The sequence below is a fragment of the Equus caballus genome, chromosome 5 (assembly GCF_041296265.1).
Source record: "Equus caballus isolate H_3958 breed thoroughbred chromosome 5, TB-T2T, whole genome shotgun sequence".
Lineage (NCBI taxonomy): Eukaryota > Metazoa > Chordata > Mammalia > Perissodactyla > Equidae > Equus > Equus caballus.
Genome location: NC_091688.1, coordinates 14955340 through 14983199, shown reverse-complemented (window position 1 = coordinate 14983199; position 27860 = coordinate 14955340). Strand labels below are relative to the sequence as shown.

Below are 27860 nucleotides of genomic sequence, written 5' to 3'. Positions count from 1 at the left end.
CCCCTTTCTGCTTATACCAGGTACCACTGGAATCTTGGGGCAGGGGTTATTATTAATTATTATTATTATTAATTTGCTCCTGGATTCAGAAGCCTCCTACCCTAAGGTCTATCAGCCAGGTACTGCAGATAATGGTTGCTAGTTAATTGCTCTCTTAGAGCCAAAGACAGGTCCAAATATTGTAAATGACTCTAGAAGGTCTCATTTCATTTTTAAAATTGATCCATGTCATTTTTGCAAGGGAGAAAACAGCTCCCATATAGCACCTTATACCTCAGTAATAGACGCCTGAGCAACAGAGGAGCGTCGGGAAGAGAATCTCACGGTAATGTTTTGTTCTTCTCCATCTTGGAGCCACAGAAGAGCCAAGGAACAGTCTTGGCATGCACTGGCTCATTGGTGGCACTGGCCCATCCGTAATGCTAACCCCACTTGCAAGGAGATCCACTTAAAATGGGAGACCTGTTGTGGCTGTGCTTCTAAATGGGGCGCCAGTGTTTAGCTGCTTTCTGAGGAGGTGGCTCTGGGGAGCCTCAATCCGGCCCTCCTGGCTTTCCAGCCAGTGCCCTCTCAGGAGCTCTTCTGGCTAGCCCACCCCTCCAAACTGAAGAAGCTACTCCCAACATCAGCTGCACTGCTCACTGAGTTCCTCAAGAGACTTCTGTTATTAATGTGACTGAGGAAGGCCTCCCCTTCTCCCACCAGTGAGTAGGGAGTGAGCATGATTAACTCGCATACAAAAACGAAAACTGGTCAACTTCAGTCGATCTTAAAAAACAGTGCTACGCGGAGGGGCACACCCCTTCAGAGAGCCTGCTCTCCTGCTACACTCGCCAAAACTACAGAGTGCCTCCGAGATCCCACGAGATACTACGCCAAGCGACCCAGCCGAGTCAGTGGTCTGGGTGGGACCGTTTTTAACTGGTTCACTGCCCAGCACAGTCTTTCTCCCATGTATTGTAAGCAGCCTGCTAAGACCAGTGTGTTGAAGAAGCTGTCCTCAGAGAAGACAGCTGCTTTTCCTTCCCTTCACATGGCTTCTTATCTTGCGCTTGTGTCCCCATCCTCACCCACCATGCTCACGTTATCGAGGAATTCCCAATAGCACAGAATTGGCTTAACCTGGAACCATCTACACCTGGAACCTCAAGAAAAGAAGAGTCTACATTTGCAGGCTCCCGAAGCAAAAGTCATGACAACTGCAGCACATCAAAAAATAAGGGTACAGTACAAAATTGATCAGAGAAAAGACGGTCTGAAGGCTGATCCCAGGAATTTACTATGTATTTTAAAGAAGCTTAACGGACCTTAGTTAAGGCCTGGAAAAGAGTTTACAAAAGATACAGCAGCCAAAGAGGCTGCCTACCACATGCCTACATCTTTTCAGTCCTCAAAAGGTGACGAACCATTCACAGAAGGAAGGGTCCTTAGGGGCTTTGGCCCCATCGTTTCATGTGAAGACGGGCAGTGCCTTCTTACCCTTTCCTACTCTGCTGAACTTGTTTAAGAGAATGGGAGGCCGGAAGAAGCAAACCACAGTTTCCCAAGGGGAGTGGAATAAATGCCACCAGCTAAACTCCAGTGTGCACAGGAGCACTTCCTGATGGACAGGTGCGTGGTGCATAAAGTGGGAGTTGTAACACCATTCACGATAGTATTTCCCACAGAAGTGCCGTCTGTCACGGGGGCGGCAGCTCATAAAGCAGGGGTCGGCCTTGCGTTGGCCTCCGGCTTGGTGAGGTACTATTGCAAACCCACAAGCCGAGAGTCTCTGTGCTGCCTTTGGCTGGAGAGCTCTGCCCTTCTGAGCGCAGGACTGGAGCACCACAGGGCCTGGCACGAGTCAGCCAGCCACCCAGAGAGGTGCAGCCCAAGGACCACTTGGAACCCTTTGGACAATTTTAGGGCTGCTCCCTAAATTATTCCTTCCAAGCAAGAGAGGCCAAAAAGCATTGCTGGTACTTGGAGGAGCCCAAGATTGCACTCCAGTGAGCCAGCTGGCACAGCAGAGAAACCTCTCATTTGTAAGGGGCTGGGGAGGGTTAGCTGCAGGTGGGGGTGGGCTTGCAAACTCGGCTAAACCAACTCCCTCAAAACAGACTCACAGCATCCTTTCACCCTACCGGACGGTGAAATCTGGGAGACTGGTATCTGCTGATTTGGCTAAACAGACTGCAAGTCTGGAATCCAAAGGTGTCTACAAACATTTTCACTGATTGTCGTTCTGTTCTCTCCGTGTTTTAGCTTTGATCATTTTGTAACCCACAGCCTGTCTTCTGGAATAAATGATACGAGCAAATTAAAAAGGCACATTGTGCACCACGGGCCACTCAGCTCCAGCCTCAGAGTCACCTGCAATGAAAACCACTTCTTGCCATCAGGGATTCAGTGATATGGATGGGATTTCTTAGAAACCAAAACTGACAAATATTCTCTGGCTTGTACTTCTGGATAGGGACGAAGTCTTATTTTTCACAGAGAAAAAAGAAAAGCGGGGGGAGTATGTTTTCAGTATCAGACTGGCCATCAAAGTTTTCACGGACCTTTAATAAGTGACTTTTTTATTTTGAAAATTAAGAGTTCAATAACGGTGGTCCAGAAATCACTTTGTTACACTCAAGGGATGTGATGCCTCTACTTTGGGAATCTCAGTTCTGGTGACAGCAGTGGTTCGGGAGGCATCTCAGGAGACACACCAGTCAGAGCAGAGCTCCCAGAGGCCAGGGTGGCCTGACAGTCACCTCGTGCCACCAAGCACCGGGCAGCCAAAGCCTGTAAGCAGGGCGGGGGAGGGAGCCAACAAGCCAGCACCCTAGCGCGCCAGGCTCCACGCCCCTGTGCTGTGTTCTAAGAGGAGGCTGCTCTCCCACCACTTCCCCAGGAAAACAACGCCCTAGTGCAGTCTCGCAACCTCCTAGGGATCAGCAAAGGACTTCCATTGAAAATAATGGAAATTCACATTGGTGCATTGTGATCCTTGAAAGGAAAGTCTCCTTTGACCTTGAAGATATTCTCTCAAGCCAGAAGGACTGGTAGTTTGGGGAGGAGAGATGTTTAAAAAGGAGGATGATCCATTTCATCAAGCCAAGAGGCTGGGCTAGTTGGAAAGTCGGGATAGCCTACACTGCTTCCTGTGGAGATGTCAGAGGTGGGTCCCCCAGCCATGGCTCTCAGCGTCTGGCTTACTCCCTGCCCTGCATGCGCAATGATGCCCAAATTACTGTCCACCGTGTAATCCAGCCCATTGAGCAAAGGAGCGTGGGATGGCAGGGACGATATGGAGGATGGAGACTGGGGGATTCCATAGGGGCTCCCATCCCTCAAGTCCTGATAGGATTGTCCTGTCCCGTCCATGGAGAAGCTCCCATTCATTAACTGTCCGCCTGTAACGTCCCCCACGTTGCCATAAATCCTATTGGTGTGGCCAAGTTCTGAGAGAATTTGATCCTCTGTGGACAAAAGAACGGAGATTTATTGTCAGCTGCCATGACTCTGGTGGTCCCCTGCTCTTCACAACCTAGGAATACACATGCCCGGGAAGGAAGCCACAGCATGGCAGCTGCCTTGCTGCCAAGCATGAGTCAGACACCAGCATATCAGCCTGACATCCAGAGACTGACCCACATCAAGGGGAAAAACAGAAGGAACACCTGCAAAGACTAAACGCCCAGGTCCCAGAAGGCTGGGCAAATGTTTGATGAGCTTGTTGGTCCCATGTGGCTGATGTGCTATGATACTCTAGCTATACTGAGGAATATGAATGCCTGGGGCTTGGTGGGTCATGTGTTAGCCACATCACATGGAAATTACGTGTTGACAAGATTTAATCTGAAAGCTCTCAAGCTATGAAAAGTGTTTGGTTTAGTTGGTTGGGAAATAGGCAGGCCCACATGTAAGGAGAGCTGAGGACCACTCTTAGATATGTGTACCAAATCCTCCTGGTCTACCTGGAAAAGCAGTTCAATATCAAAGGACTTGGTTTCTCTATCAAATAAGCTCTTCACTAGGGACCAAGTATTGACTTGATTAAGGCAAACGGACCTTCTTGTTTCTTGAAGAATTTCATTAAGGGGATCTAATGGAATCTTTGCACCTGGAAGAATTCATCTCTCTAACAGAGGTGAGCAGTTTTAGTCTTAAGAAATAAAGGATTATATAATTACCTGGAGACACCAATGATATGTCAACCTGGGGACCCACTTGCACTCAACAGAAAGGAGCTACAAAACAAGACGTAATCCTGTATCTTCCAGACGTCGATTTCAGCAGCTCAAATGAGATTAAGTGGCTCTCCCAACCCCGCCAAGAGGCCTTGAAGGTGAGCATGAGGCCCTTGAGCTCTCCCCAGGGCCTCACAGGGCAGAGCTCTAGGCTGAGCTACCATCCTCTCAGGGCATCATGCTCCTGGCAGGCGGCTTGTTCCATCCTCTGCCCCACACACTTCCTTTTCTATTCCCACCTGGGCCTGGGCATCAATTCCTATCAAGGCCTCTGCAGACTAGACTTCAACACCTGATCCCTGCTGACAACCTGCCCTAGGCCTGCCCCCGGGTCACCCATGAACATGAAAAGCGGGGAAGGGAGCTCATGCCCTGTACAGGGGGCGGGAAGATGAAGGCTCAGCTCCTCTGTAAAGGGCCATTATTTGGCCTTTTGCCTATTCCCATCATCCCGTATGACCAGGGCCCTCTGTGGGAGCCACTGTGGGGACAGTCATGTCTTCCAAGTGTAAAAATGTGCTGAGCTTTCCCCAAACACATCCATAGTCAGTTGTGTTCACTGATCTCCATAACAACACTGTGAGATGGGCAAGGATGTGGTTATTCCCCATTTATAGATGGGGAAACTGAGGCTCAAGAGAAGTGAATCCATTTGACAGAGCCACAACTGGAAACCAGATTTCTGAGCCCCAGCTCAGTACTCTTCCCTTCCCCCGACAACAGAAGACCTTCCACATTTGAGCACTCAACAAATGAGAACAGTTACGGCTATTTGCAAACAACCCAAAGATCCAAAACATGCAGTAATTTGCAATTTTGCTGATGCACAAATTTGAGTGTAGCGCATGCTGCAAAGCTTATGTGCAGGGGACAGGATGAGTGAGCAGTAGGGGAAGGGATTTCAGAAATGAGCCCAGTCCCCACCTCACATGCACTCACAGGACTCAGTTCCCAGGGCCGAGGGCCTGTTGAGCATGTCCTCCCCACCACCACGAGGGGAGAACGGGGTCACTCTAGGGGATCACAGGAGGGAGGCCAGTGCCCCTGCAAAGGGCAGAAATGCAAAAGGGGGCCAGGGGCACGAGGCTAAGACAGCTATCTGTTCACAGCTACACGGGCTGGTGAGGGAGCCCCCAGTCAGCAGGAGAGGAGGGGAGGCCTTGGGGCCTGTGGTCCCCGGAACCCAGCTTCCACTCTCAGCAGCAGAGCTCTCTTGTTCTCTACTCCTTGTCCCATCTTGAAGGGTCACTACCATTTCCCCCATCCTTTACTGCAAGTCGCAGGGAAGAACACGTGTTCAGGAGGGAGTTGTCAAGGCCTCAAGAAAGATCCCTCCTGAGTGTCAAGGGTTACTGTTTCCCAGGGGCCTTTCCTAAGGCCTCGGCCTCACCCCTCCAGCCCTGCTCACCTCGGAAGCTCAGCTCACTGTCACTAACCCCACAGTCCTCGGCAGAGCTCTCCTTCTCCTGCTTGCTGCCTCCCCGGCTCCTCTTGACGCTCTTGTAGAACTGGCCCCAGCGATGCCGCCCCGCGTCCTTCTTCAGGCGCTTCTCCTTGGCCCTTCTGTTCTGAAACCAAACCTGCCACACAAGCACAGGGACACACTCGGGGTGTCCACCACCAACCCAAAGCCCCGAGGTCCCCACGACAGGTGGCTGGAGACAGGGACTGAAGCCTCAGGAGATGTCAGGGCCAGGAGTGTGACATGCCCACTACTCCCTCTGCCTGGGCATCAGAAATCTGTCTCTGATTCTGGAAAATTCCTGGGATCATGGCCCTGAGTCCAACTCTCCAAGGGGATCAGTGACAGCGCTGATGAGGTGACACCGTTATCGCTCCCTAAGCCTCCCTTGTGCGCAGTGACCGGCCCAGGACACCCTCCATCCCTGCTCTGGCCCCAGGCCTGTCAGGAGTGGCCTGGGCCCGGGACCCTAGCCAGCAAAGGAGTCCTGGAGCCTGGGGTAGCTGGTGTCTCACCTGGACGACCCTCATGTCCAGGCCCGTCTCCGAGGAAAGTTGCTCCCTCACGTGTCGGGCGGGCTTGGGGGAGTTCTTGTAGGCATTCTTTAACGTCTCCAGCTGCTTCGCTGTGATGGTGGTCCGGGGCCGCTTAGCTCCGGCCTCTGAGTCGTCTGCAATGAGAACCACTTCTCACTGGGCTTGGCCTGTCTGAAGCAGCGGGGTCTCATCCCCCTTCCCTCAGGTAATCCTGCCCGCTATGGGCAGAGCAGTGGGGAGGAATGGGGAACATCAGAGGGGAGCAGTCCCAACACCCATGGAGCCCACTCCCACACCACAGGCCTTCTCGAAGCACTGAAAAGTGAGGACCACTGCCCCACTTCTTCCCGCAGCTCCTGCCTCTCCCGTCCCCTGCCAGCCCAGATACACGGGGCTGCCATCAGACCGAAGGTGTACAATTCCATGCATTTCCCTGTCACGACACTCTGGATGGACATCCTCGTGAGTTATTACCAGGGCTGTGAAGGTGAACAAGCCAGAATGAAATCTGTGCTCTGGACTGCCCCAGATGCCCCTGCCCCTCCTCCCTTCAGGAGGTCCCATTTTCCCCTGGTCCCACTCATGGCCTCATTGCCTTTGCCATGGCCTCCCTGGACTCAGAGTAGGGGTGACCTGCACACTCACTAGTCGTCTAAGCAATGTTCATAAATTATGGGTCAAAACCCACTAGTGGGTTGTAAAGTCAATTTAGTGGATCAAAAACTAAATGAGGAAAATAAGATGGATGGGATGGGATGGGGTGGGGTGGGGTGGGATGGGATGAGATGGGGTGGGGTGGGGTGGGATGGGATGGGATGGAGGGATGGGGTGGGATGGGATGGGATGGAGGGATGGGGTGGGGTGGGATGGAATGGAGGGATGGGATGGGATGGAGGGATGGGATGGGATGGAGGGATGGGGTGGGGTGGGATGGGATGGAGGGATGGGATGGGATGGGATGGAGGGATGGGATGGGATGGAGGGATGGGATGGGATGGAGGGATGGGATGGGATGGAGGGATGGGGTGGAGTGGGATGGGATGGAGGGATGGGATGGGATGGGATGGGATGGAGGGATGGGATGGGATGGGATGGGATGGAGGGATGGGATGGGATGGGATAGATGAAGGCAAGTATTGTTTCATGAAACTTGTTGAGTGCTTGCTGTATGAATATGTGTGCTGAGTTGAAACGTAAAATGAGTTTCTTACTGTAGATCATAGCCAAAACTTTTGAAAAAAACTGAAGAGTGTTTAGGACAACATGCTGCCTGATCAACAGTCTTCAATGAATTCTATGCAGACAAGCCTCAAGTTCCTATTAGTCAAAGGCTGGTTTGTTCTCAGGCAGAGTCAGGCACAGGGAGAGGCACCTGGCTGGTTCAGGAGCACAGAGCCAGGGGTCAGTGGTCGTGTCCTCTCCCAGCACTCAGACTTCCGTTCTCTGCATTCTCCAACCCCTGCGGTCACCAGGAGTCAAGCCAACAACTGTCATCCTGGCTCTCTACGTTCTCTGGGCTCCTCTATGTGTGTCGTTTAAACTGCCTCTGCTACATTCCTACCTTTCTCTCTTTCTTTTCTCCTTCCTTTCCATTCAAGAAAACCCTCTCTGAGGAACAGCAATAATAACAGCCAACACTTATTAAGTGCCTCCTATGTGCCTGGAGAGCACATATGTATCTGAGAGCTCTACATGCATATGATCATCAGGACAATTCTAAAGGGTTTTTCTTGGAGTCAGAAGACCTGGGTTCAACATTCTTGAGTGAGTGACATGGGCAAGTTACTTCCCCACTCTGAAGCCTGGGCAACATCGCCTGCCTTGAGGGGGAAGCATGTTGTAGGAATTAAGTCACGTGCAGCCCGAGTCTGCACTGGTCACGCACACAGCGGAGAGGGGACGAGGCCCAAGTCCTCTCTTCTCCTCCAGCTGTTTCCTTCTTCAGGAAAGCCACTGTCATCCTTGCACCCCTGCCACCCAGTTCCCTCCTGGAGTCCTGGAACCAAAGCAGAAGGGTTCCAGAGCCGCTGCAGCAGACACCGAGGAAGACCTCCAACATTCTTCACTTTAAATTCTGTTAGAAGGAATCAGTCCCTTCAGCCCATATTTGCAGAGATTATAGCGTGACAGCGTTTGATGCAAATATGAAATACTGCACTTTGAAAATACCTCTACAGTCTTCATATATAAACTTTGGAATAATGAAACCACCAAAAGAAGTTTAATTCATCAAGAATTGCTTAATTTCAAAAGAGATTGGCCTAGTGAATTAGAAATTGTTTTCACCACAGCCAGATGGCAGCGCCACTGGGCCACACACCTGTCGTCCTGAGTTGGTGGCCCACTGGTTCCACACGGCTGTCTCTGTGCACAGGACTTTCTTCTTGAGACTATGGAGACCATTATGCTGTTATTTTAACATTCACTGTTATTATAATTTAAAATCTTTTTTATATCCTATAACAATGTCATCCAAGTATTCATTAAGTAGTGGTGGCAGTGCTCGTGCTGAAAAATGTACCCAAAAATCAATAACTTTGGTACGGAAGTTAAATGTGATAAAACACTATGAGGAAGGCCAAGCAAGACCATGATACCCTGGGCTGTTAATTTAGGAGAGAGCCTTCTGCACAGTATTAGAGATAGTGCTGAGAAAATAAAAAGTAACATTAAGGCAAAGATACACTTCACGGCTTATGGATTTATGTGCTCCCAGAAAACATCCCCCCCTACTTTTTATATTAATTCCTATGGGGAAATTAGTCTTAAAATATGTTAGTTTTGAATTATGCAGGGTCTCCTAGCCCTGGTCCCTGGCATAAAATGCAACCTCATTATATTGAAAATGCAAATATCCAAGGAGATGTAACAAATGAACAAAATCATTCACACCAAGGTCCAAATAGCTGATATTAGATCCTTTGTGTAGCACAAGGGAGGGAACTGTAAGCCTGAAAGAGGGTTTGGATTAGCAGGCAGGAATTAAAACATAAGAAGACGGAGCGGGATGCCCCACAGCAGACATCGCGGATCACCCAGATTTCACAGGATGGAGGGGCCCCTGCCTTGCTGGCAGCCAGGAGCGGGAGGAACACATCAGAAATACCGTGTAACCTTCAGCTACTTGGAAACCTAAAGCAGAGCTCATCTCCCTGTTTGCATTCCACTTCCACGCTGCTCTCACCCGCATTTAAAATCCCATTGCACAAGCATCGGCCTATTTAAACCTCAGGAAACAGCCCTATGTGACAGGTGCTATTATCCCCCCGAGATAATAGCAGAGCTGAGAAGCCAAGGTTCCACTAGTTACACAACTTGCCAGGGGACCCTCCAGTTAGTGAGCAGCTGAACAGAGATGCCCACCAGGCTCTGATGCCAAATCCAGTGTCTGTCCTTTGTCCTCCAGAGGTCTGCTATGGTGCAAATAATCCATGATGAAAGTGTTAGCCCCACTATGTCATTCTTGCCTCCCCAGTTAGTCTCAGCTTCTCTTGAACCATCCACAGCAGCAGCGGATGCCAGGCTGCGAATGTTCAGGGTCTAAAGGAGCCTTGGACAATGAGAAACTGCCGCGGGCCCCGGGGGAAGCCATGTGTTCTTAGTATCTCTGGTGAAGGGCATCAGAGCTCCAAAGGCAGCTTGGATCTCTGAGTCCATCTGCTTTGATGGTTTATCCCTGACAAGACGCCCTAATCTTCTGTGACATCATAATTGACTCCAAAGCAACAGCATCGAGTGAGTTTTAAGGAACCACAGCAGATTAATACATTAAGGCAAAGAGCCTGGGAATGCGCTTGCAGAGGCCCTGGGAAGAGGAGGAGACCGACCGAAGGCCTGTTCACCCTGAAAGGCCAGAGCTGTGGGGGTGGTAGGAGAAGAGAGTTGGAGCCCCTGACGCGGACACCCCTGCAGCGCCACCCTTCGCACCTCCCCCCAGAGCCAAGCTCGGCTCCCGCTGCCACCCCAAAAGGGCCTCCCCACCACCACACACGCTGGATTGTAAACTGCATTTATTTAGAGAAAAACTAATTTCGCCACGTATTGATCAGATCCATCTAACATATGTGTGTGGGCCCAGGAAAGATCTGGAAGGAGATACGTGAAATTCTTTCATCAAGCCCAGAGCTATCAACGAGGGCGACTTTCCGCAGGAACACCCTGAATTGATAAAAATTCTAGTCAAAGGCAAACGACCCTGATGTTTTGTGAGTTTGTGCGCCTGAGAGTTCCTGGTTGAGTCTGGCCAACTGCCGAATTTGGAGCCAGGGCGGAGGGCACACACCTGTGGACCCAGCTGTGCATGTGGAGCCCGAGGCAGGGCTGCAGGAGGGGGGAGCTGGACTGGGCCTTCCTGAGGGGAGTTGGGGGGGACTGGGGGATCTGATCCCTGTCCGGGCCCGGGAAAGGCCCGGGGCTGCCCAAGAGCATGGCACTGGAGGGCAGCAGCAGCTGCTGCCGGGGCTGCGCCTGTGCAGGCAGGCTTTGCAGGGGAGGCTGCTGTGCGCTGGGGCCTGACACCAGCCTCTGCCTGTGCTAGGGGTGTCTGCTGCAGACTGTGGCCAGTGGCCCTCGGGTGGTCTGGGGAAGGGTGGTGGGCAGGTGGGCAGCCCTAGGGTTCAGCTGGAGTCTCCCTGCCTGTGGAGAGTGGCCGAACGCTTGCTCCCACATCCAGGGCCTCAGGAGACACAGGAGTCATCCCCCCTGAGTCCCTGCCCTCGAGAAGCCCCGCAGTCTGAGAAGGAAATAGAGCACAGCTCACTGAAACACCAGCGGACCGTCATAAGGGTACCTGGGGCCAGTGCGAGGGCTCTTGCTGATGAAGCCTGTGAGGTGTGGGGGTGCTGAGGTCAAAGGGCACCCCGATATACAGGACTAAGGCGCAACCCCAAGCGTCCAGTGTAGACAGAACACCCTCCCCACCCTGCCCCAGGCAAGATGATGAGCACAAGGTCCCTGGCTGCCTCTGAGCCCACCAGCTAGTAAGGGAGACAGGGTGCTCTCAGGAGCCATGACCTGATTAATGGGGCGGTTGAGAATTAACTCTCCCTGTAGAAATCTGGGAAGGCTTCTCAGAGGAGGCAGGACAGCTGGGACTCAGGCAGAAGGATGCCTCAGGCAGAGAGCCCGGCCTGAACGAGGCCTGGAGGAAGGACCGTGCAGGGCAGTGCTGGTTACCGTTCTGCTTGGCCGTCTCGTAGTCCTCCTTGCACACCAGTCGCCCGTCCTCCATGAGGTAGAACTCGTCCCCTGTGGCCAGCTGCCGGTTACAGATGATGCAGGCGAAGCAGTGCAGGTGGTAGACGAAGTCCTGCGCCTTGCGGACCACCTGGGTCGGGGGGATGCCCTGCTGGCAGGCCGTGCATTTTGTGCCGAAGCGCCTGTCAGGGGAGCAAGAAAGGGTTAGAGCACAGGGGGTATGTGGCTTCCCCCGACTTCCCATTGGCCCCTCTCCCATCCCACCATTCCAGCATGTCCATGGGCATCAACCCCTGGGTCACCCAGTGCTTGCCATCTGGTCCCCTCTGCCTCCAACCAGCCTGATTGCTTTGTGCTCTGGGCTCTTGAACCACAAAAGGAAGGGGCTGGATCAGAACTCAAGTCTCCGGGGCCTTTTCCGAGGCTGACAACCCAGGGCTCCAAATTGCCTGATGAACACCCCATCAATTCACCCAGGGTTGTAGGAGTTTCTAAGTCCCTCTGAGCAACCTGCTCCACCCTCCGCCTCCTGGTTCCTTCAACTTTATGGTCAGGCCTAGAGGACCAGCCCCACAGGGCAACTGCATGTGTCCATGGGCTTTGTGCTTACAGCATCCAGCAAAACACCTCTTCACGTGCTCCCACAGGAGGAATCCACCTGGGCCCACAGGTGCCAATGTCCACACTGGAGCTCTGGAGAAATCTCACTTCGGCAGGAGGGCAGGGCTCTCCCAAGGGTTTCTCTCTCCTGCCTTGCCCCTCCGACTGGCACACCAAAGCCCCCGGAGCCCCTTCCCATGCACAGCCCCGGAGACAGGGTGATCTGGAGTGGGCCCAGCAATCTGCATTTTCACGCCCCTGTGCCACTCGGGGCAGGGAGTCTGCAGACCTCAGTTTGAAAAATGCTGCTTCAGACCTCTCCCTGTCTACACCTTTCTGGACCAGGACAGAGGCAGGAGGAAGGCACCTGCTGCCACCCTGGGCCGAGGCCAGGAAGGGAGGAGAAGCAGACACATTGAAAATATAGTCCAGTGCGGTCATTTAGGCCCCTCTCCCCATTCTGGCCGTAGACATAGAGCCACACCAGTGGCCGTAGAGGCCAGAGGGGAATCTGCGGCCAGTGTAGACGTGGGCAATGAAGGGGGTGCCCCACTGCAGGTGAGCCTTCCCCGCTCAGCAGGGAGGCGGGAGGGGTTGGGGAGGCAGGGGCAGAGTTTAAAACAGCAATCAACCTAATTATTCATGACATTTCACACAGCAGAACTTTATCTTCTTCAGGATGAAAGGCTTCGCCTAATGGATCTGGGGAAGGTTTGATTTTAATGGTCCTTTTAACTAATGCTTATAGGCAGCCTGATTTCCCCTGAAAGGACAGTACATATTTCATCCACATTAATACCAAATAAATTAATTATGGTCATGGCTATCATGATGAATCCCAGATTAATGCAGAATGATGGGTCTCTTATGCAGTAATGATACCTGCTGGGGGGCTGCAGGGGCCTGGAGCAGGCGTGGCCAGCTGCGGTTCAGAAGTCCCCCCTCCCAGGGACACGGTGTCACAGAGAGAAGTGGGGGAGTGTCTAAGACGAGATGGGTAACCCCGAAAGAGCCAGGAGCGTGGCCCAGGGGACTGCTCTCTGAGACAAGATCTGAGAAGGGAGTTGGGTTTGGGGGACTGAGGGATCTGGCTCCAAAGGACCCCAGACTTCTGGACTCCTGGAAGGCCTCTTGGGTCTGTGAGGCTCAGGACGGACACTGTAAACCACCGCCGAGTGGTTCAAGATCGTGCATCAGGAGTGCGGCCGGATTCCATCAGATTGTCAAAGGGGTCCAGAACCCACAAATGAAGAGTTAATATTTGTTGAACAAATATATGAGTGAATAAAGAACCATGCTTTTACAGGATGTGCACAGAGATGGCTGAATCTGAGGATGGAGAACAAAGTATACTGTCAGTTCTAGATGGTTCTGTCCCTCCCAGAACACAGGTGAGAACCAGCCTTCTTTGAAACTGCTATCTAACCACGTCACTTGTATCAAAGAGGAAGGCAGGCAGGCACACAGCCCCAACCTGTGAGTGTGTGTGTGTGAGTGAGTGTGTTTGTGAGTGTGTGCTTGGGGGACAAAGAGAAAGGAAGCCTGTATATGTGGTACTAGAGTGTATTTTCTAAATACATGTAGTTTTTTCTATCCAGTCCAGGCCAATTCGTAAAGCAGGTGTCGGAAATGAGACAATGCCTTCAGCACGCTCCCTGCGAAGCCTCCCAAATAAGCCACGCAAACTCCGGAGTGTCCAAGTCTTTTGCTGCAAATGCTGGAGCAGACGCATCTCCAGAGAAGAACTAGGGTTTTCCAAAAAGCAAGTCCTATCTTGCGGCCAAAACAGGGGGGCAGGGAGGGGAGGAGGCGGAGGGCTGAGGGGAGACTCCAGAAGGAGCGCGGGCCCTCCATCGGCCTCTCCCACAGAGAGGGCCACATCCCTCTCACCACTAAAAAGCAGACAGTGGCTTTCAGTAACCAGAAACCCAGTTGACACCAGAGCCCCAGAGACATGAAGGATAACGGGGGTATAAATTTAATCTACATACCGACAGTGATTCATGCACGAGGGTGGCAAGTGCACAAGAAAAATGAAAAATAAATGGACTTTCCCACCAGCGTTTTTTAGCAATTGAAGCAATTTTCCTGATTGTGGGATTTATACCGATGGTAAGTGGACATTGCTCCTTACTACCTTTCTCCCCTGGAGCACAGCCAAGGGGACCCTCGCTGAGGGGACTGTGTGCATCCCCTTGGCTCTCAGGGCTCCCCCAGCATCGCCCAGCCCTGAGGGGCACCCCCACCCCCACTTCTGGTCAGAGCCAGGGGACTGGGAACAAGGTGCTGTCTCGCGGGAGTGTATGTGCGATGAAGTCACCTTAGACCAGGCAGAGTCACAGACAAGCAAGCCACGGCCTGGAGAGGCCACACAACTTGTTCTGCAACAGGCAAGAATGAGATGGCCATGGTTACAATTCCCTGGTCCAGAATGAGGTAAAGCTGTGAATTTGGCTGCTATACAGAGAGGCAATAAGTCTAACCAACCTGACCAAATTTGGAGGATGCTGGGGCAGGGGCGGGGCTGGACACCGGCCAAGGAAGAGGCTTCTGAGGGATTTTCCAGGCACCTTCATCCTACCACTGAGCGCCTACTGTGTGCAGGGCCCTGCCCACTCAGCTGCAAACCGCACTGACCTCGCTCACCAGAAGGACAATCTCTCTGGTCAGCCCTGCCTGGCCAGGCCTCCAGGGGCGGCTGGTCTCCCCAGGGAGAGCAGCTGGAGCCAATCCAAACGACAAAGAAAATGCAAGGAAGGACTTGCTAATGGCTTACGTTACTTTCCTCCTCAGACCAACATCACCGGCAGTTCTCTCACCCCCGCCTACATGCCGCAGGCAGGCAACAAAGGCCCACGGGTGAGTGAACCAAGACCGACCGCTCAAGGGATGAACTTATGCACTAACTGCAGTCAGGAGAGGACAGTCAACACAAACCAACAGCAGCTCCTGTGGAGGGCTCTTCTAAGGAGGGAATTGAACCCGGTTGAAATGAGGCCTGCAGTTTGCTAAAACAAGAAACTTTCCATCCGACTCTGCTGTCATCACCACACTCATTCCACAGATGTTTCCTGAGCGCCCAAACTGGAAAGGTGGGTGTTAGGATACCTTCTAACAGATAAGAAACTGAGGCTCGGCTGGTGAGGTGCCGGCCGCAGCTCACACAGGCAACAAGTGAGGGAACCAGGGTTTGTACTGGGTGCTTCTGCCAACACAGCTGGCATCAAGGCAGCAAACATCCACTGAGAAGACAACCATGGTGCCCCTACCCTAGAATGGAGCTCGGGCAGAGGGGCCCTGGCCCCCTCAAGCATCCCCAGCTGCTCTGAGCCAGCACGCAGGAGGCTCCCAGCCCCGCACCGCAGGGGCTATCCTGGGAGCCTTCACCGCAGGGGTGTCCACCCCAACACGCGGACTGACCCTGCTCACCACCCTTCCGCGGGGTCTGGGCCTGCTCGCTGTGGAAATGCACCAGACGTCACAGCCAACATTCTGGGGCTGCCCCTGGCCCTGGGAAGGCGGCCAGGCCTGTGTCCTTGGTCCAGTGCTCTGCTCCAGTGCTCAGCCTGAGTTCCCATCTGCCTGTTTATCTGTCCACCAGGGCTGCTCGTGACAGGCCTGGTGGGACTGCTCTTGAGTGCAGGGACAAACTTGGGGGGTGTCTGGATCCTACAGAAAGGGCAGCAGGCAGGCCCTGCAGGCACCATACCTTCTAGAAACAGGTACACATAAATCCTATACCACAGATGTTCTGGCACATTCCTGATTTTAAATTCTGTCCTCTAGTCAGGCCAGGGACCATATTCTGGTCATTAAAACACAACTAATAAAGCAGCTCCCATTTATCAAGCCCTACTGCGTGCCCCTGTGTGTACCTAACCTCACTTAACCGTCACCACCAGCCCCCGGGGCCACAACCCTGCCACCCTCCTGGGCCAGTCACTGCCACCCCAACATCAGCCCCCATCCTTGGCGAGTTTAGCTCCTGGCTCACCATCGTTCTCACTGACCCTCCCGCCATAACCCGTGGTGACTTCAACATGCACACACAGTCCTTCCTGCCCTGCCCTCTCAATCCTTTGACTTCTCCTGAAGGTCATGGCCTCTACCTTCTTGAGTCGCTCACTCCCATGGTCTGCCCCAGACCTTGTCACCAGGAACTGCAGCTCCTCTGGGAATAATTTCCAACTATTCCACCGTCCAGCCACCACACCCTGTCCTTCCAGCTCGCTCCCTGCAGCACCCCAACTCCCACTATCCTGCAACTAGTTAATCCTTTTCACCGTCCCTCACTCCCCTGGCGGCGGCGCGTGCCTCCTCACCCAGGAGACACTCTTCGGTCCATCTTACTGACCCCTCCCTTGCACACACCTTCAACTCCCTGCCCGCTCTCTACCCTCCACCCCCTGCCCAGCACTGGGGTCTGAACACAGCGAGGGCAACACACCACCTGGCTGACGGTGCTCACTGTAAATTTATGATCGGGACCTCAAGAGCGCCTGGGAAACAGTCCGCTTCCCTGGTCCACGCGCTCTCCCGCCCTCCCAGGTGCCGTCTCTCTCTCAAGCCCGCATCCTCGGTCTCAGCTGGAGGCCCGGCTTCCCGTTTCCTGAGAAAAGCAGCTCTCAGGAGCCCCGTCCATCGCGCTCCCGCTGTCCCGCTGTCCGCTCCGCCCACCCGCCTGCCCCGCCTGCCCCGCCCCCTCTCCGCTCCCGCAGCTGCACCCGCCCTGCACCTGCGCAAGGCCGGCCCCCACCTGGGCACAGAGGCCGTTCCTTCTCCCTAATCAGATCAGCCTTCCAGCAGCTGTGCCCTTTGCCTCCCACATCGTTAATTTTTCCTCTCTACTAGCTCCTACCCAGCAGCGTCCAGGCATGCCATTACTTCTGCCACTTTGAAAAACCTTCTCTTGACCCTACATTTCCCTCCATCTACCACCCATTTCTCTATTTCTCTACCACCCTTTAGAGCAAAACTCCTCAAAAGAGGGGTCTATATGTAGGATCTCTAATGCCCCTGCTCCCGTTCTTCTCTTGAATCCACTCTGATGGTTAATTTTATGTGTCCATGTGACTAGCCCACAGGGTGCCCAGATATTTGATCAGACATTAGTCTGAGTGTATCTGAAATTAACCTTTGAACTGGTGGACTGAATAAAGCAGACTGCCCTCCCCAATATGGGTGGGCCTCATCCTATCAGTTGAAGAACTGAATAGAACAAAAAGGCTGATGCTCCCACAAGTGAGAGAGAACTCCTCCTGCCTGACTGCCTTAAGCTGCCACGTGGGTCTTTTCCTGCCTTTAGACTTGAACTGAAATGTTGGCTTTTCTTGGGTCTCCAGCCTGCTGACCTTGGACTGGAACTTCGGCTCTCAGCTCTCCTGGGTCTCCCTCTTGCTGACTGCAGGCCTTGGGGCTTCTCTGCCTCCACAATCACGAGAGCCAATCCTTACAATAAATCTCTTTATTGAGAGACATGCACACATCTCTAATGACACACACATCCTGTCGGTTCTGTTTCTCTGGAGAACCCTGACTAATAATACCCCCTCCAATCAGGGTGCTTAGCAACAACCCAGACTGCACTGGACAAGGTCACCATGAGCCCAGCGTTGCTGAGTTGAGCGGTCAGGTCTCCTCTTCCCTGACCTGTCAACGCTATCGCCTCTCTCCCTCCTCCTTAGAACCCTGCGCTCGCTTGGCCTCAGGACCAGCTCTTCCTGGGTCTGCTCCTCCCCTCTTCCTGGCAGCCTCTCCTCCATCTCCCACACCTCTTCTCCATCTACTCACCCCCCACCCTGGGGACTCACTTCCATCCCCAGCCTAGACCTCTCCCCTAACCCTAGACTGGTGTATCCCAGTGCCCTCAGCCTCTCTACTCAGATGTCCAAAACCAAACTCCTGATCTTCCCCACAGTCTGCCCCTCCCATGGCCTTCTGCGTCTCAGAGAACAGTGGTTTCATCCTTCCAATTACTCAGGCCAAAAGCCTTGGTCACCCCCATCTTATCTGTCAGCAACCCTCTCGGCTCTACCCAAATTGGCCCACTTCTCGCCATCTCCATCGCTACCTCCCTAGTTCAGGCCATCATCACCGCTGGCCCATGACGGCCCCCTAAGGGGTCTTCTGGCTTCAGCCTTTGCCCAAGGTCTCTTCTCCACACAGTAGTCCCAGCGATCCGCAGTCAGACCATCTCACTCCCCTGCTCGAAACCTTCCAGTGGATCCCCTCTCACTCAGAATAAATGGCCAACAAGCCCCTACACCATCCAGCCCCATGACCTTCCAGCCTCGTCTCCTGCCGCTCTGCTTGTCCACTCGCCCCAGCCACACTGGCTTCTCGGCCTAGAGCGCTCTTTCCCCAAATAACTGCATGGCTCACTCCTGCATTTTCCACAGGTCTCCCCTCAAATGTCGCCTTCTCTGGGAGGCATTCCTTGACCACATCCCCCAGCACTTCCTTTCCCTGTTCCAAAGTACTCATGTCCAAGGGATGTGCTGGGCATGTCTTGTTTGTTTATTGTCTGTCTCCCTCTCTAGAAGGCGAGCTCCATGACAGCAGGGCCTGTATCTGTTTTGTTCACTGCTGAATCCAGTGCCTGGAGCAGTGTCTGGCCCAGGTTGTGTGTTTAGTGAATATCTGGTGAATAACTAATGAGTGACCCACGTCTCCCTATTTGTAGATGAGGAAGCAAGTTCAGAGAAGGTAGGTAACCTGCCAGAGGCCTCACAGCCATAAACAGTCGAGCTGGGATTTGAACCCAATGTCCTTCCTTACTCTTGACCAGTGGAAGGCAGTCAGTGGAGGCCGGCCCAGGCCCACACCAGCCTCTGGTGCATGGGAGCTGCCATGGCACAGTGCACTGTGCAGAGGAAACAAAATACTTCATGACTTAATTTTATGCTTTAATTGCTTGGCGGTGATTTACTGCAGGCCGTATATTTTTTTCCCAGCTGACACTTCCCTACGTGTATTTCTTTTATCTATCACCACACTTGACAGGTAAGTTGCTGATATTTACTGTTACTGTATGTACCAATATTTCCAACATATATCACCACCACAGCCATGTCACAGGCACATAAAGTTCTGCCCGGGAATGGTCAGCCTCCTCCAGCCATCGACAGGGGCCGTATTTGGAGAAGGCCTGACAGCAGAGAGTGTGAGAGCCTCGGGGAGCAGGGACACAGGGCGCTGCCATGCACACACTCACACAGAGACCTCCCAGGTCCACCAGAACTGCCACAGGGCTCTGCTTTTTATTTGGGATTTTTAATATAATGTTTTTCTTTTTAATGAGCATTCAACATTATTTTGAGATGAATGCTACTGGAAAAGCTTTACAACCGGTGACCTAGTCCAAACCCCTCATTTAACACAGAAGGAAACTGGGGCCCAGAGAGGGGCAGTGACTTGCTCAAGATCACACAGCTCATTTAGTGGCAGAGAAGGGGCTAGAACCCAACCCTCCACGTCCCTCAGCCTTGCTCCCCTCCTTCCCTGCTGGGGGTTGATTTGCTTCCCAAGAGGCAATGGGATGTGGAGGACCCAACCCTCTCCTGCAGAGCCCACTTCCCTTGATTTTTGTAAATATGCATCCAGCGTGTTGAATACACCAGGCAACGTCATGTGCGCTATCCCATAGAAACCACACAACGGCCCTTACTCGGAGCTTAATCAACCCCCATCAGGGAAGGAGGGGAGCAAGGCTGAGGGACGTGGAGGGTTGGGTTTTAGCCCCTTGTCTGCCACTAAATGAGCTGTGTGATCTTGAGCAAGTCACTACCCCTCTCTGGGCCCCAGTTTCCTTCTGTATTAAATGAGGGGTTTGGACTAGGTCACCGGTTGTAAAGCTTTTCCAGTAGCATTAGTAGTCCCTTTTCCCAGACAGGCTGGGAGCAATCCACCACCTGGCCCAGCAACACTCTCCCTCCTCTCACTCCTCTCCCCCCAACACCTAATCTGCCCTCTGTTCTCCAGGCTAATTCTTCTCTGCCAAGGTGTTAGCTCAGCTCTTACCAAACTACCCTGCCCAGAAAAGCCACCTGGGATGTTTGCCCAAAAGCAGAAAAGCCTTCCCTGACTTCTGATTCTGAGCCCAGAACCCACCCTTTTAACAAGCCCCCCACGGATGCCCCCGGTGCAGCCATTGCATGGACCAGTCTTTGAGAAAGCCTGTGTAACGGATGCTCTTGGCCCCCCTGGGGCCTCTGCAGACTGATGGCTGATTCCTGAGTCCCTCAAGACCTCAGGACTCATTCTCAATGGTGGTGTGGCAGGTGCTGTGACAGGCAGCAGCACGGACCCCCCACACTACAGCCCGCTAGCCCGCTGTGCGCACCCAAAACGCCCATCACAGAACCCCACTCTGCCCAAGTGGGGCTTCCAGGGGCACAGACAGATCCCCAGAGCAACAAGCCAGAGACTGGCTCTAGCGGGACCTTGGCCGGAGAATCAGCAGGAAATGAGGTGGAGCCAGATTTGGGGCCCTTGAGTGCTGGCTCAGGGGTTTCAGGGCAGGAAGACATAGACTGGCTGAGAGGAAACAGGGGGCAGGACAGCTGTTTGGAAAAGCTTCCAGCGGGGCAGAGACGTGGTGACAGGGACCTGAGAGAGGATAGAGGCAGCGGGAATGGAAAGAGAGGGCACTTGGGACGTGGGAGCCCATAACTTGGTACCTGAATAGCACCAGGGGGGCGGGAGGTGAAGGAGAGAGAAGGAGGTGGAGCCTCAGCGGTGAACAGCTGCTCCACACCTCCACTCCCACGTCACCCAGCTCCCTCTTTGCTTGGGGACCATGTTTCCACAGCCCAGATGCCGTCTGACTCCCAGGCTGACTTGCAATCACTTGGTTCCAGATTCCCCACAGGTTCAGCTCAGAAAAGTCCCTGAGATGCAGGTTTCTCGGAGGTCAGGAGTCCTTCGCCCGAGGCTGGGCTCCGGGAGGGTGGGCAGGCACCGAGGACCGGGCGCTCCAGGGCGGGGCGGGCAGACAGACATCCCTGGCCTCATCACCGCCTGATATATGGCCGCAGGTCCCAGGGGAGACCGCTCGGCTAAGTAATTGCTTCTGTCTTGATTACAGGCCTTTGCAAATGACTGTGGGCCTGGGCCACCAGTGTGTTTGAATCTTACAAATGTCCACACGCACAGCCACTATCTGGACCATCGGATCGTTACCTTAAAAGGTTTAATTTGCTTAGCGAGGGAATTAGACTATAAACTATTCAGAAATTATGGAAAGTCACACGTCAAAGAGACCCACCCCCTGTGAGTTCCTCAAGCGCATTCTGCTAGATCAAGTGTGCGTGTGTGTATGTGTGTATGGCCCAGCAGGTGTATAGTCATCAGAAATAACAAGTGATCTGGCAAGAACCCGGCCCCAGACTGGACCCACAACCAACCCCCAAACGGAAGGGGCCTCTTCCTGGGGCAACAGGGTGCAAGCTGGCTAGAGGTGGCCACACAAGCACAGGCTGGGCCCTCTGGCCAGAGCTGGGACCCTGCTCCGGGAAGTGAAGGCCAAGTGCTGCAGGTGCTGCTGCCGAGCTCTGGACCCTACAGGGAGGGATGGCATCCTGTGCAGAAACTCATGACGCTCCTCACCCCCTCATCCGAGAGGACAGTTGTTCCAACCTTCCGACCTGCGTTGCCGCTGGACCCAGGCCCCACCTCCCCCCTAGGACTGCTGTCCTGCCCGAGGCCTCTGCAGCAGCCTCTGCCCCAGGCCCCTGCTCTCTTTTTCCCTCCTCCATACGTAGATACGCTGTCATGACCTTCACAAGAAGAGCTCCTAATAACCACAACTACTAAGCACTTACTCCCTCCATCTTACTCAGTCCTCAGAGTAATCAAAAAAGGGGATATTTCTATTCTCATCCATTTTTGGAGATGGGAGAGTGAGGCTCAGGGAGGTCTCATGCCCCAGATGCACACTGAGCCCGGGTTCAAACCCGACGCCCGCTCGCTCTAAGAAGCCCACCTCGCAGAGGTGCTGAGCGGGCCTCTCCCGCTGTGACCCGGAGTCCTGCGGGCATCTGCCCAGCTGAGGGATGGAGGCCCTGGTCACTGAAGCCATCACTAGGGCCAAGGGCGGAACCACCCCGGGGCTGGGCCAGGCGCCGAGCGCACCAGAGCTGAGACAGGCTGTTCTGCACCGCAGGGATAAATCAGCAGCTCAGCTCAGCTCCAAGGACGCCGCTCACCTGCCCTTGGCGACAGACAGCGCTCCTGCTGGAGATGGACTGGCGGGGAGGGGACAGTGCTCCCACTGACAGGCACAGCAGCCCTCCCTCCTGGTCCCCGCAGTGCCCATCTCTGCCTGCTGGGTGGGGTGAGGGCCTCAGGCTGGGAGACACCCCCAGAGAAGCATGACATCTTAGACAGGACCCCCTGGAGTGGCAGTCGCCCTCAGAATGCCTCCGACTCTTCCCGACAGGACCCCTCTTATGGGCAGGTGGGACCCTGGGGGCCAGGGGCGCAGCTTGAAGCTCCCCACAAACCTGGAATGTTCTGGAAGGCTGTGCTTTACCTTAAAAATTTGTAGGAATGTTGCGTTCTCTTTGATTCTATAGCTATGTTTGTTTTCATGTTATAACAATCGCTGCTTTATTTCCCAAATCTTCATGTAAATCAACATGGCATCTTTATCCTGTGGTTTATCCCCAGCACAATACCGTGTGCCCTCCTTGCTCCACCAGGCTACCCCTACCTCCATCTGAGGAGTTCTAGGCCGTTAAAGGTCATCTCAACAGGAAGGTCTCAGAGCCCAGGGGGGTCAGGGGTGGGGTGTCCAGGAGAAGCCCGTGCAGGCCCAGCCTGAGCAGAGCTCTGACAGCTAGCCCTCAGGGCTGAAGTCAAGCGGCCACAGTCAGGGCCAGAAACCGGAGATGTTGGCAGAGCCTCTAGCATTGCGCTGGACGAGGTTTACACGTCATCTTCTCCTTTCACAGCAACTCTGTGTGTCAGAATGAGCGCCTCATAACAGATAAGGCAATGAGGTTCAGAAAGGCCTAGACACTTGTTTGCTGACAAACAGCTGGTAAAAGACAGGACAGGAATTCAACCAAGCTCCTTCTGGGTTCACCAAACCACTCTGCCCATAAAATAACCCCCTTTGGGTAAATGCTCCCATGTCCCAGATCTTCTAAAGCAGGCACTAGTAGCATTTCCATTTTTCCTGAAGAGAACACTGGAGCTCAGAGATGTTAAGGAACTTGCCTAAGGGCACTCAGCTGGTGCTGACAGAGCCCGCCCTTGAACCAGTTCCTGGAGCTGAGGACCAGTCCTGTCTTCACCACACTTCAGAGTAAGGGAGCTACTGGGCTCCTCCCAGGACCCAGTCAGTGATGAGGAGGACACCCAGAAGCCCTACTCGCAGACCCCTGCTCTCCCCAGGCCCTGGTCCCTTTGCAAGGAGGCAGGGACCTGTAGCATGCTGGGCACACAGTCCAGGAAGGACCCGCTCAGCAAATGCAATGCAAGGAGTTGTTGGCTCTCAACTTGGGATTCAAATTGTAATAGCCTTGGAACTACGCTGCTTTAATCAACCGGGGCCTCAGAATTGTATTTCCTTTGGAGAAAGGGGAGCCAAGGACCCAAGAGGCAAAACCAGCAAAAATCAGCTGACATCAATGAGCGAGACAGAATTCGACAGCCCTGAAAGAAAAATGCAACAACCACAGAGTACAACCTTCCAACAATACTTCTTTGTCTGTGCACACACCAACATCGCCCTCTGCTGCCCGTCACCAGGATTTCCATGTCTCCTGGGCTGAAGGCTGGTGGAAGGCCGACCTCCAGCTGTCCCTGGGGCCTCCCCGACTTCTGAGGCAGTACACACCGCCACAGGGGCACTCTTCACATTACCGTCTTGATTCGTAAAACGTCACACAGGAATCAAGGATGCCCCATGGAGTTGTGCTAAGCAGTGGCTCTGCCCCTCGTTATGGGCAAAGAGATTTAAAATATGGACCCTGGAACTTAGCACCCCAGTGCCAATGAGTGAGGTCAGGGACCCCACCCTCTGCCTCTGAGCAGGGCTATGGGGCAGGTACCAGAAAAGGACAGTGCTTTTCCTGTTTTCTCCTTTTTGTTTTTCTTCCAGGAGCACAGAGAAGGCATCCTTCCTGGCTCTGAACAGGCATCTTCCATATCCCACGGCTGAAAACGTTCTGAGGTCTCACGAGTGGATTCAAGCACGCGGCACCTGCCAGCCCTCTCAGAAGGCCACCACAGGTGACCCCTGCAGCCTCGGGTGGGACGAGGGAGGGACCGGGGTTCCAGGGACTGCCCTGCCCACTCCCGGCCTGCCTCACATTCTCTCTGCTTGCAGCGTCCCAGTGCACGTGTGCCCCGGCGTGCCCTCTCCAAGCAGGTGCCTGGCGGCATTGAATGAGCTGCAACGAGCAGCAGACTGCTTGGCTCTTTGGCCAAGTCACAACCTGAGCCCTAAGCAGGCAGCGGGTCCCAGGACCCTTAGGGATGGGAGGTGAAGCCACTCTGACCCTGGACAACTCCCTCCCTCCTTGTCCCCACCTCGAGCTGTGACTGCTGTCCCAACCATGTCTTCCTGAACCAAATAGCCATGGTCCCAAAGAGCTGACTGCCTGGAAATCCAAGGGTCCTCCCTGGGGGCTTCAGACCTGCCCCGTCTCCTTGTCAGATGGGCCCTCCATTGGCAATGGGGTGAATCACTTCAGCTTTCAGTTTCTCCCCACACAGCACCGTCACAGAGTTACTGACCTGGATCCAGCACGGAATCTGTAGCCAGGTGCCCTGCTTCACAAAAGGACCCAGCCCCAGAGGGGCGCATTTTATGAAGCAGAGCAGTCCCGGGGAACAAGAACAACCGTGGCCGAATGACAGCCTGGGCGTTTCCCAGGCAGCCTGGGCCTCTGGGACCCACAGGACACCGTGCCATGTACAAAAGCAACTGGTCACCAAGGTGCGTTGTCAGTTCACTGTGTGATTTACTTTTTGTTGCATCAAACCCAGCGACGGCCTTTGGGCAAGGCTCCGGGCCAGGTGCGTGTGCCGGGAACAGAAAAAGGAACAACTAATGCGCCTGTCCTCAAGCCAACGAGGAAGGTCAAAGTAGGTGCACGAGGGCTGAGCAAAGCAAGGCAGCTCAGGTGGAGGCCCCTCGAGAGAGGGAGAGGATGGCGGTGCCTCCGCAGGGCACCCGCCCACTGAGGAGCCCGTTACCGCCATGGGAGGCTGGGGAGGCCTTGAGAGGGTGGACAGTACCCCCCTGACAGTGAAATCGCCTGGGCCAGGGTGTGGATGTGTGAAAAGGCAGAGCGTGCCTGGGAAAGGGGGACCCTGCTGGAAGGTGTCAGGTACCCCAGGAAGGCAGTGAGCTTGGAGTGGAAGGGAGGCTGGGCCCAGGGCAGCAGGCTCTGATGGAGCTAAGGCATCTGGCAAATTCTGTGGGAGAGGAAGCCCTGCTGGAGGAGCTGAGGGGAGGGGTCAGGACCTGAGCTGTGAGGTAGAAGGGGTCAGGAGGGGAGGCGTGTGGGCTAGAGGGGGTGGGTGGATCAGTCAGGAGGTTAACGCTGAGCAAGGCCCCAGAAGGATCCACGGCATAGGGAGGCCATGGAGGCAGGGGGTCGGGGGCAGCAGCCTGGGTAACTGTCCTTGTTATTTCTGGTCTTGGGTATATGGCTTGTAGGCCTGTGGTAATCCCTCCCCCGCCTGCCCAGCCTCCCTAGCCCAGGAGGGGCCCAGAGTGACCCTCTTTCCTTATGACTACTTCTCCCAAACCCAAACCTACACCCGTGCTGCCGCCCCCTCCCCTTCCCAAACTTGGAGCCAGCCAGTCAAGGTCCAAACACCAGATGGGCCCAGGGCCACGCCGGGCGCCTCTGTGGTGACAGAGCCCTAGGTCTGCGGCCCTAATGGGTTTGCCTGCAGCCCACAGGCTGGACCAGCCAGAGTTCTGGCCCAGTGACATCTCAGCACCTACCTGTCCCCAGATGGGCAGGAAGGCAGTGGGCCTCCTGCCTTGCCCAGGAGCTCACCGAGGCTTTCCAAAGGGACAGGGACAGACTGGAGGACGGTGCGCTGACCCCGGAAGCAGGGCCAGCTCACCCAACCCCCAAGGCCAGGCCTGCCCACCCGCTTCCTCCCGCCTTCCTCACACACATGTTCATGTTCACTTGTGCACAGAGGTACACAGTGCACGCATGTACACACACGCGCGCACACACACACACTGAAATTCACCCCATTGTGGGGCCCGTAGGAGCTGCTGGTGCCTGGCCAGGGCACCACTGAGGGAGGAAGGCAGAGGTAAACTCTGTTGCTGACCGAGAAAGCATGTGGTGGAGGGGACGGAAGTGCGTAAATGCCAGAATACAGGCAAGAAGGCGAGGGTCAGAGGTGGGAAGTAAAAGGAAGCTTGGGAGAAGGGAGCAGACACAAAGGGCCTAGAGCAAGAACCGAAGGCCAGTCCCCCGACTGGAACCATCAGGACTTGCTGAGTGTGCCTGTGTTAGCTACCACCCTTGCCCTCAGGCAGCGCAGATGCACAGACACACACGTACACACACCTACGTGTGTGCAGGCACATGCGCACATACGGAGAGAGCAGTGCACATTTGACTAAAGTGCGATAGTGACAAGGAAAGCTGCCCTCTGAACACAAGTAGTTACCAAGATTACCTTTAATGTGCTTTTCAACTCATACTGGACTAATGAAGTTTGAGAATCCTCAGAAATTCAAATCACCCACCCCCTGCAATTAACCCTTGGGGAGGATTTGGGAGAAATCGCGTTCTGTATCCAGGACGCCCTTTCTCCCCATTCTCCTCCCTGTCTCCAGAACACACAGCCTCTGAAGCACGTACACCATCTCTCTGGGGCTTGCTCATTTGTGCCAAATAGTTCTAGGCCTTGGCGAGCCGCCTCGCCAGTCCCACCCTGCTCCGTGCACCCCATGGGCCACCCACACTGGGCTCAGAGTCACTGGTGGACGACCCCCACCTCCTGTTCTTGGCTCTGCTGTGGCCAGCTGGTCCACGTCAGCTGAGGTGCCAACCTAAGTGCCTTGGGTCATAGATTCTGGGAGAGAATCCCAGACTAAAGGCTGCGGAAAAAAATTCTGGGAGGTCCCCTCACCCTGACCCAAAGCTCCAACAGGATTTTTTCTGACGGACCCAACTCCAGAATGAAAACTCGAGGTCAGTCTAAAGAGTTGACACTCAGGTGCCAGGCACTGTTCTAAAGGTCTTTACATATACTGACTTCTTCAAAGACAATAACAGCCCTCTAAGGTAGGAACTATTGTTATCAGTTCCATTTTACAGATAAGTAAACTGAGGCACAGAGAGAAGTTAAGTAACTTGACCAAGAGCACACAGCTAATAAAAGGGTTCAAACCCAGTCAGAGTCTGGACTCTTAACCATCACATGAAATGGCCTCTTCGTCATGTTCCCGTTAAAAGCAATGACACTGACTGAGCCTTGCTTGACCCCCATTAGCAACTCTTCCACGCCTCTGAGGCCATTGAAGCAGCCTAGAGAAACACAGCTACAGAGATTCCTCTAGATTCAGGCACGAACCTCAAAGCACCCGCTCTGAAACCCTCAGGAATAATACAGCTGAGCGCCCTGAGGCACCAACTCACCAAGGAAGAGCGTCCCCTTCTAGGATTTGCCAGGGTCCTTTGTCAGTTGTGCTGGAGAAGCCTGGTTCCTGCCCTCTACCCGCTGCCCACCCCTGCCCCTTGCAGAGCCCAGGTGAGGCCAAGACCCTGGGCTCAGACAGTGATGGGGCTAAGGATCAGAAGGGGGACTTGGATGAGGAACAGCCTCTCAGCACAAGGATTCACCCACCGGCTGGAT

General features: G+C 54.1%; 1 protein-coding gene across 1 annotated transcript in view; it reads right to left on the bottom strand.

The window, feature by feature from the left end:
* Positions 1-2528: 2528 nt before the first annotated feature.
* The window catches only part of LHX4 (LIM homeobox 4), a 43370-nt gene continuing 18038 nt past the window's right edge, over positions 2529-27860 (bottom strand). Inside the window, exons 3-6 of the mRNA XM_001914825.6 lie at positions 11394-11596; positions 6198-6352; positions 5629-5800; positions 2529-3449 (exon numbers count right to left, since the gene is read on the bottom strand). Coding sequence (XP_001914860.1) covers positions 3055-3449; positions 5629-5800; positions 6198-6352; positions 11394-11596 — 925 coding nt within the window. The 3' untranslated portion in view covers positions 2529-3054. The remainder of the gene's footprint in view (positions 3450-5628; positions 5801-6197; positions 6353-11393; positions 11597-27860) is intronic.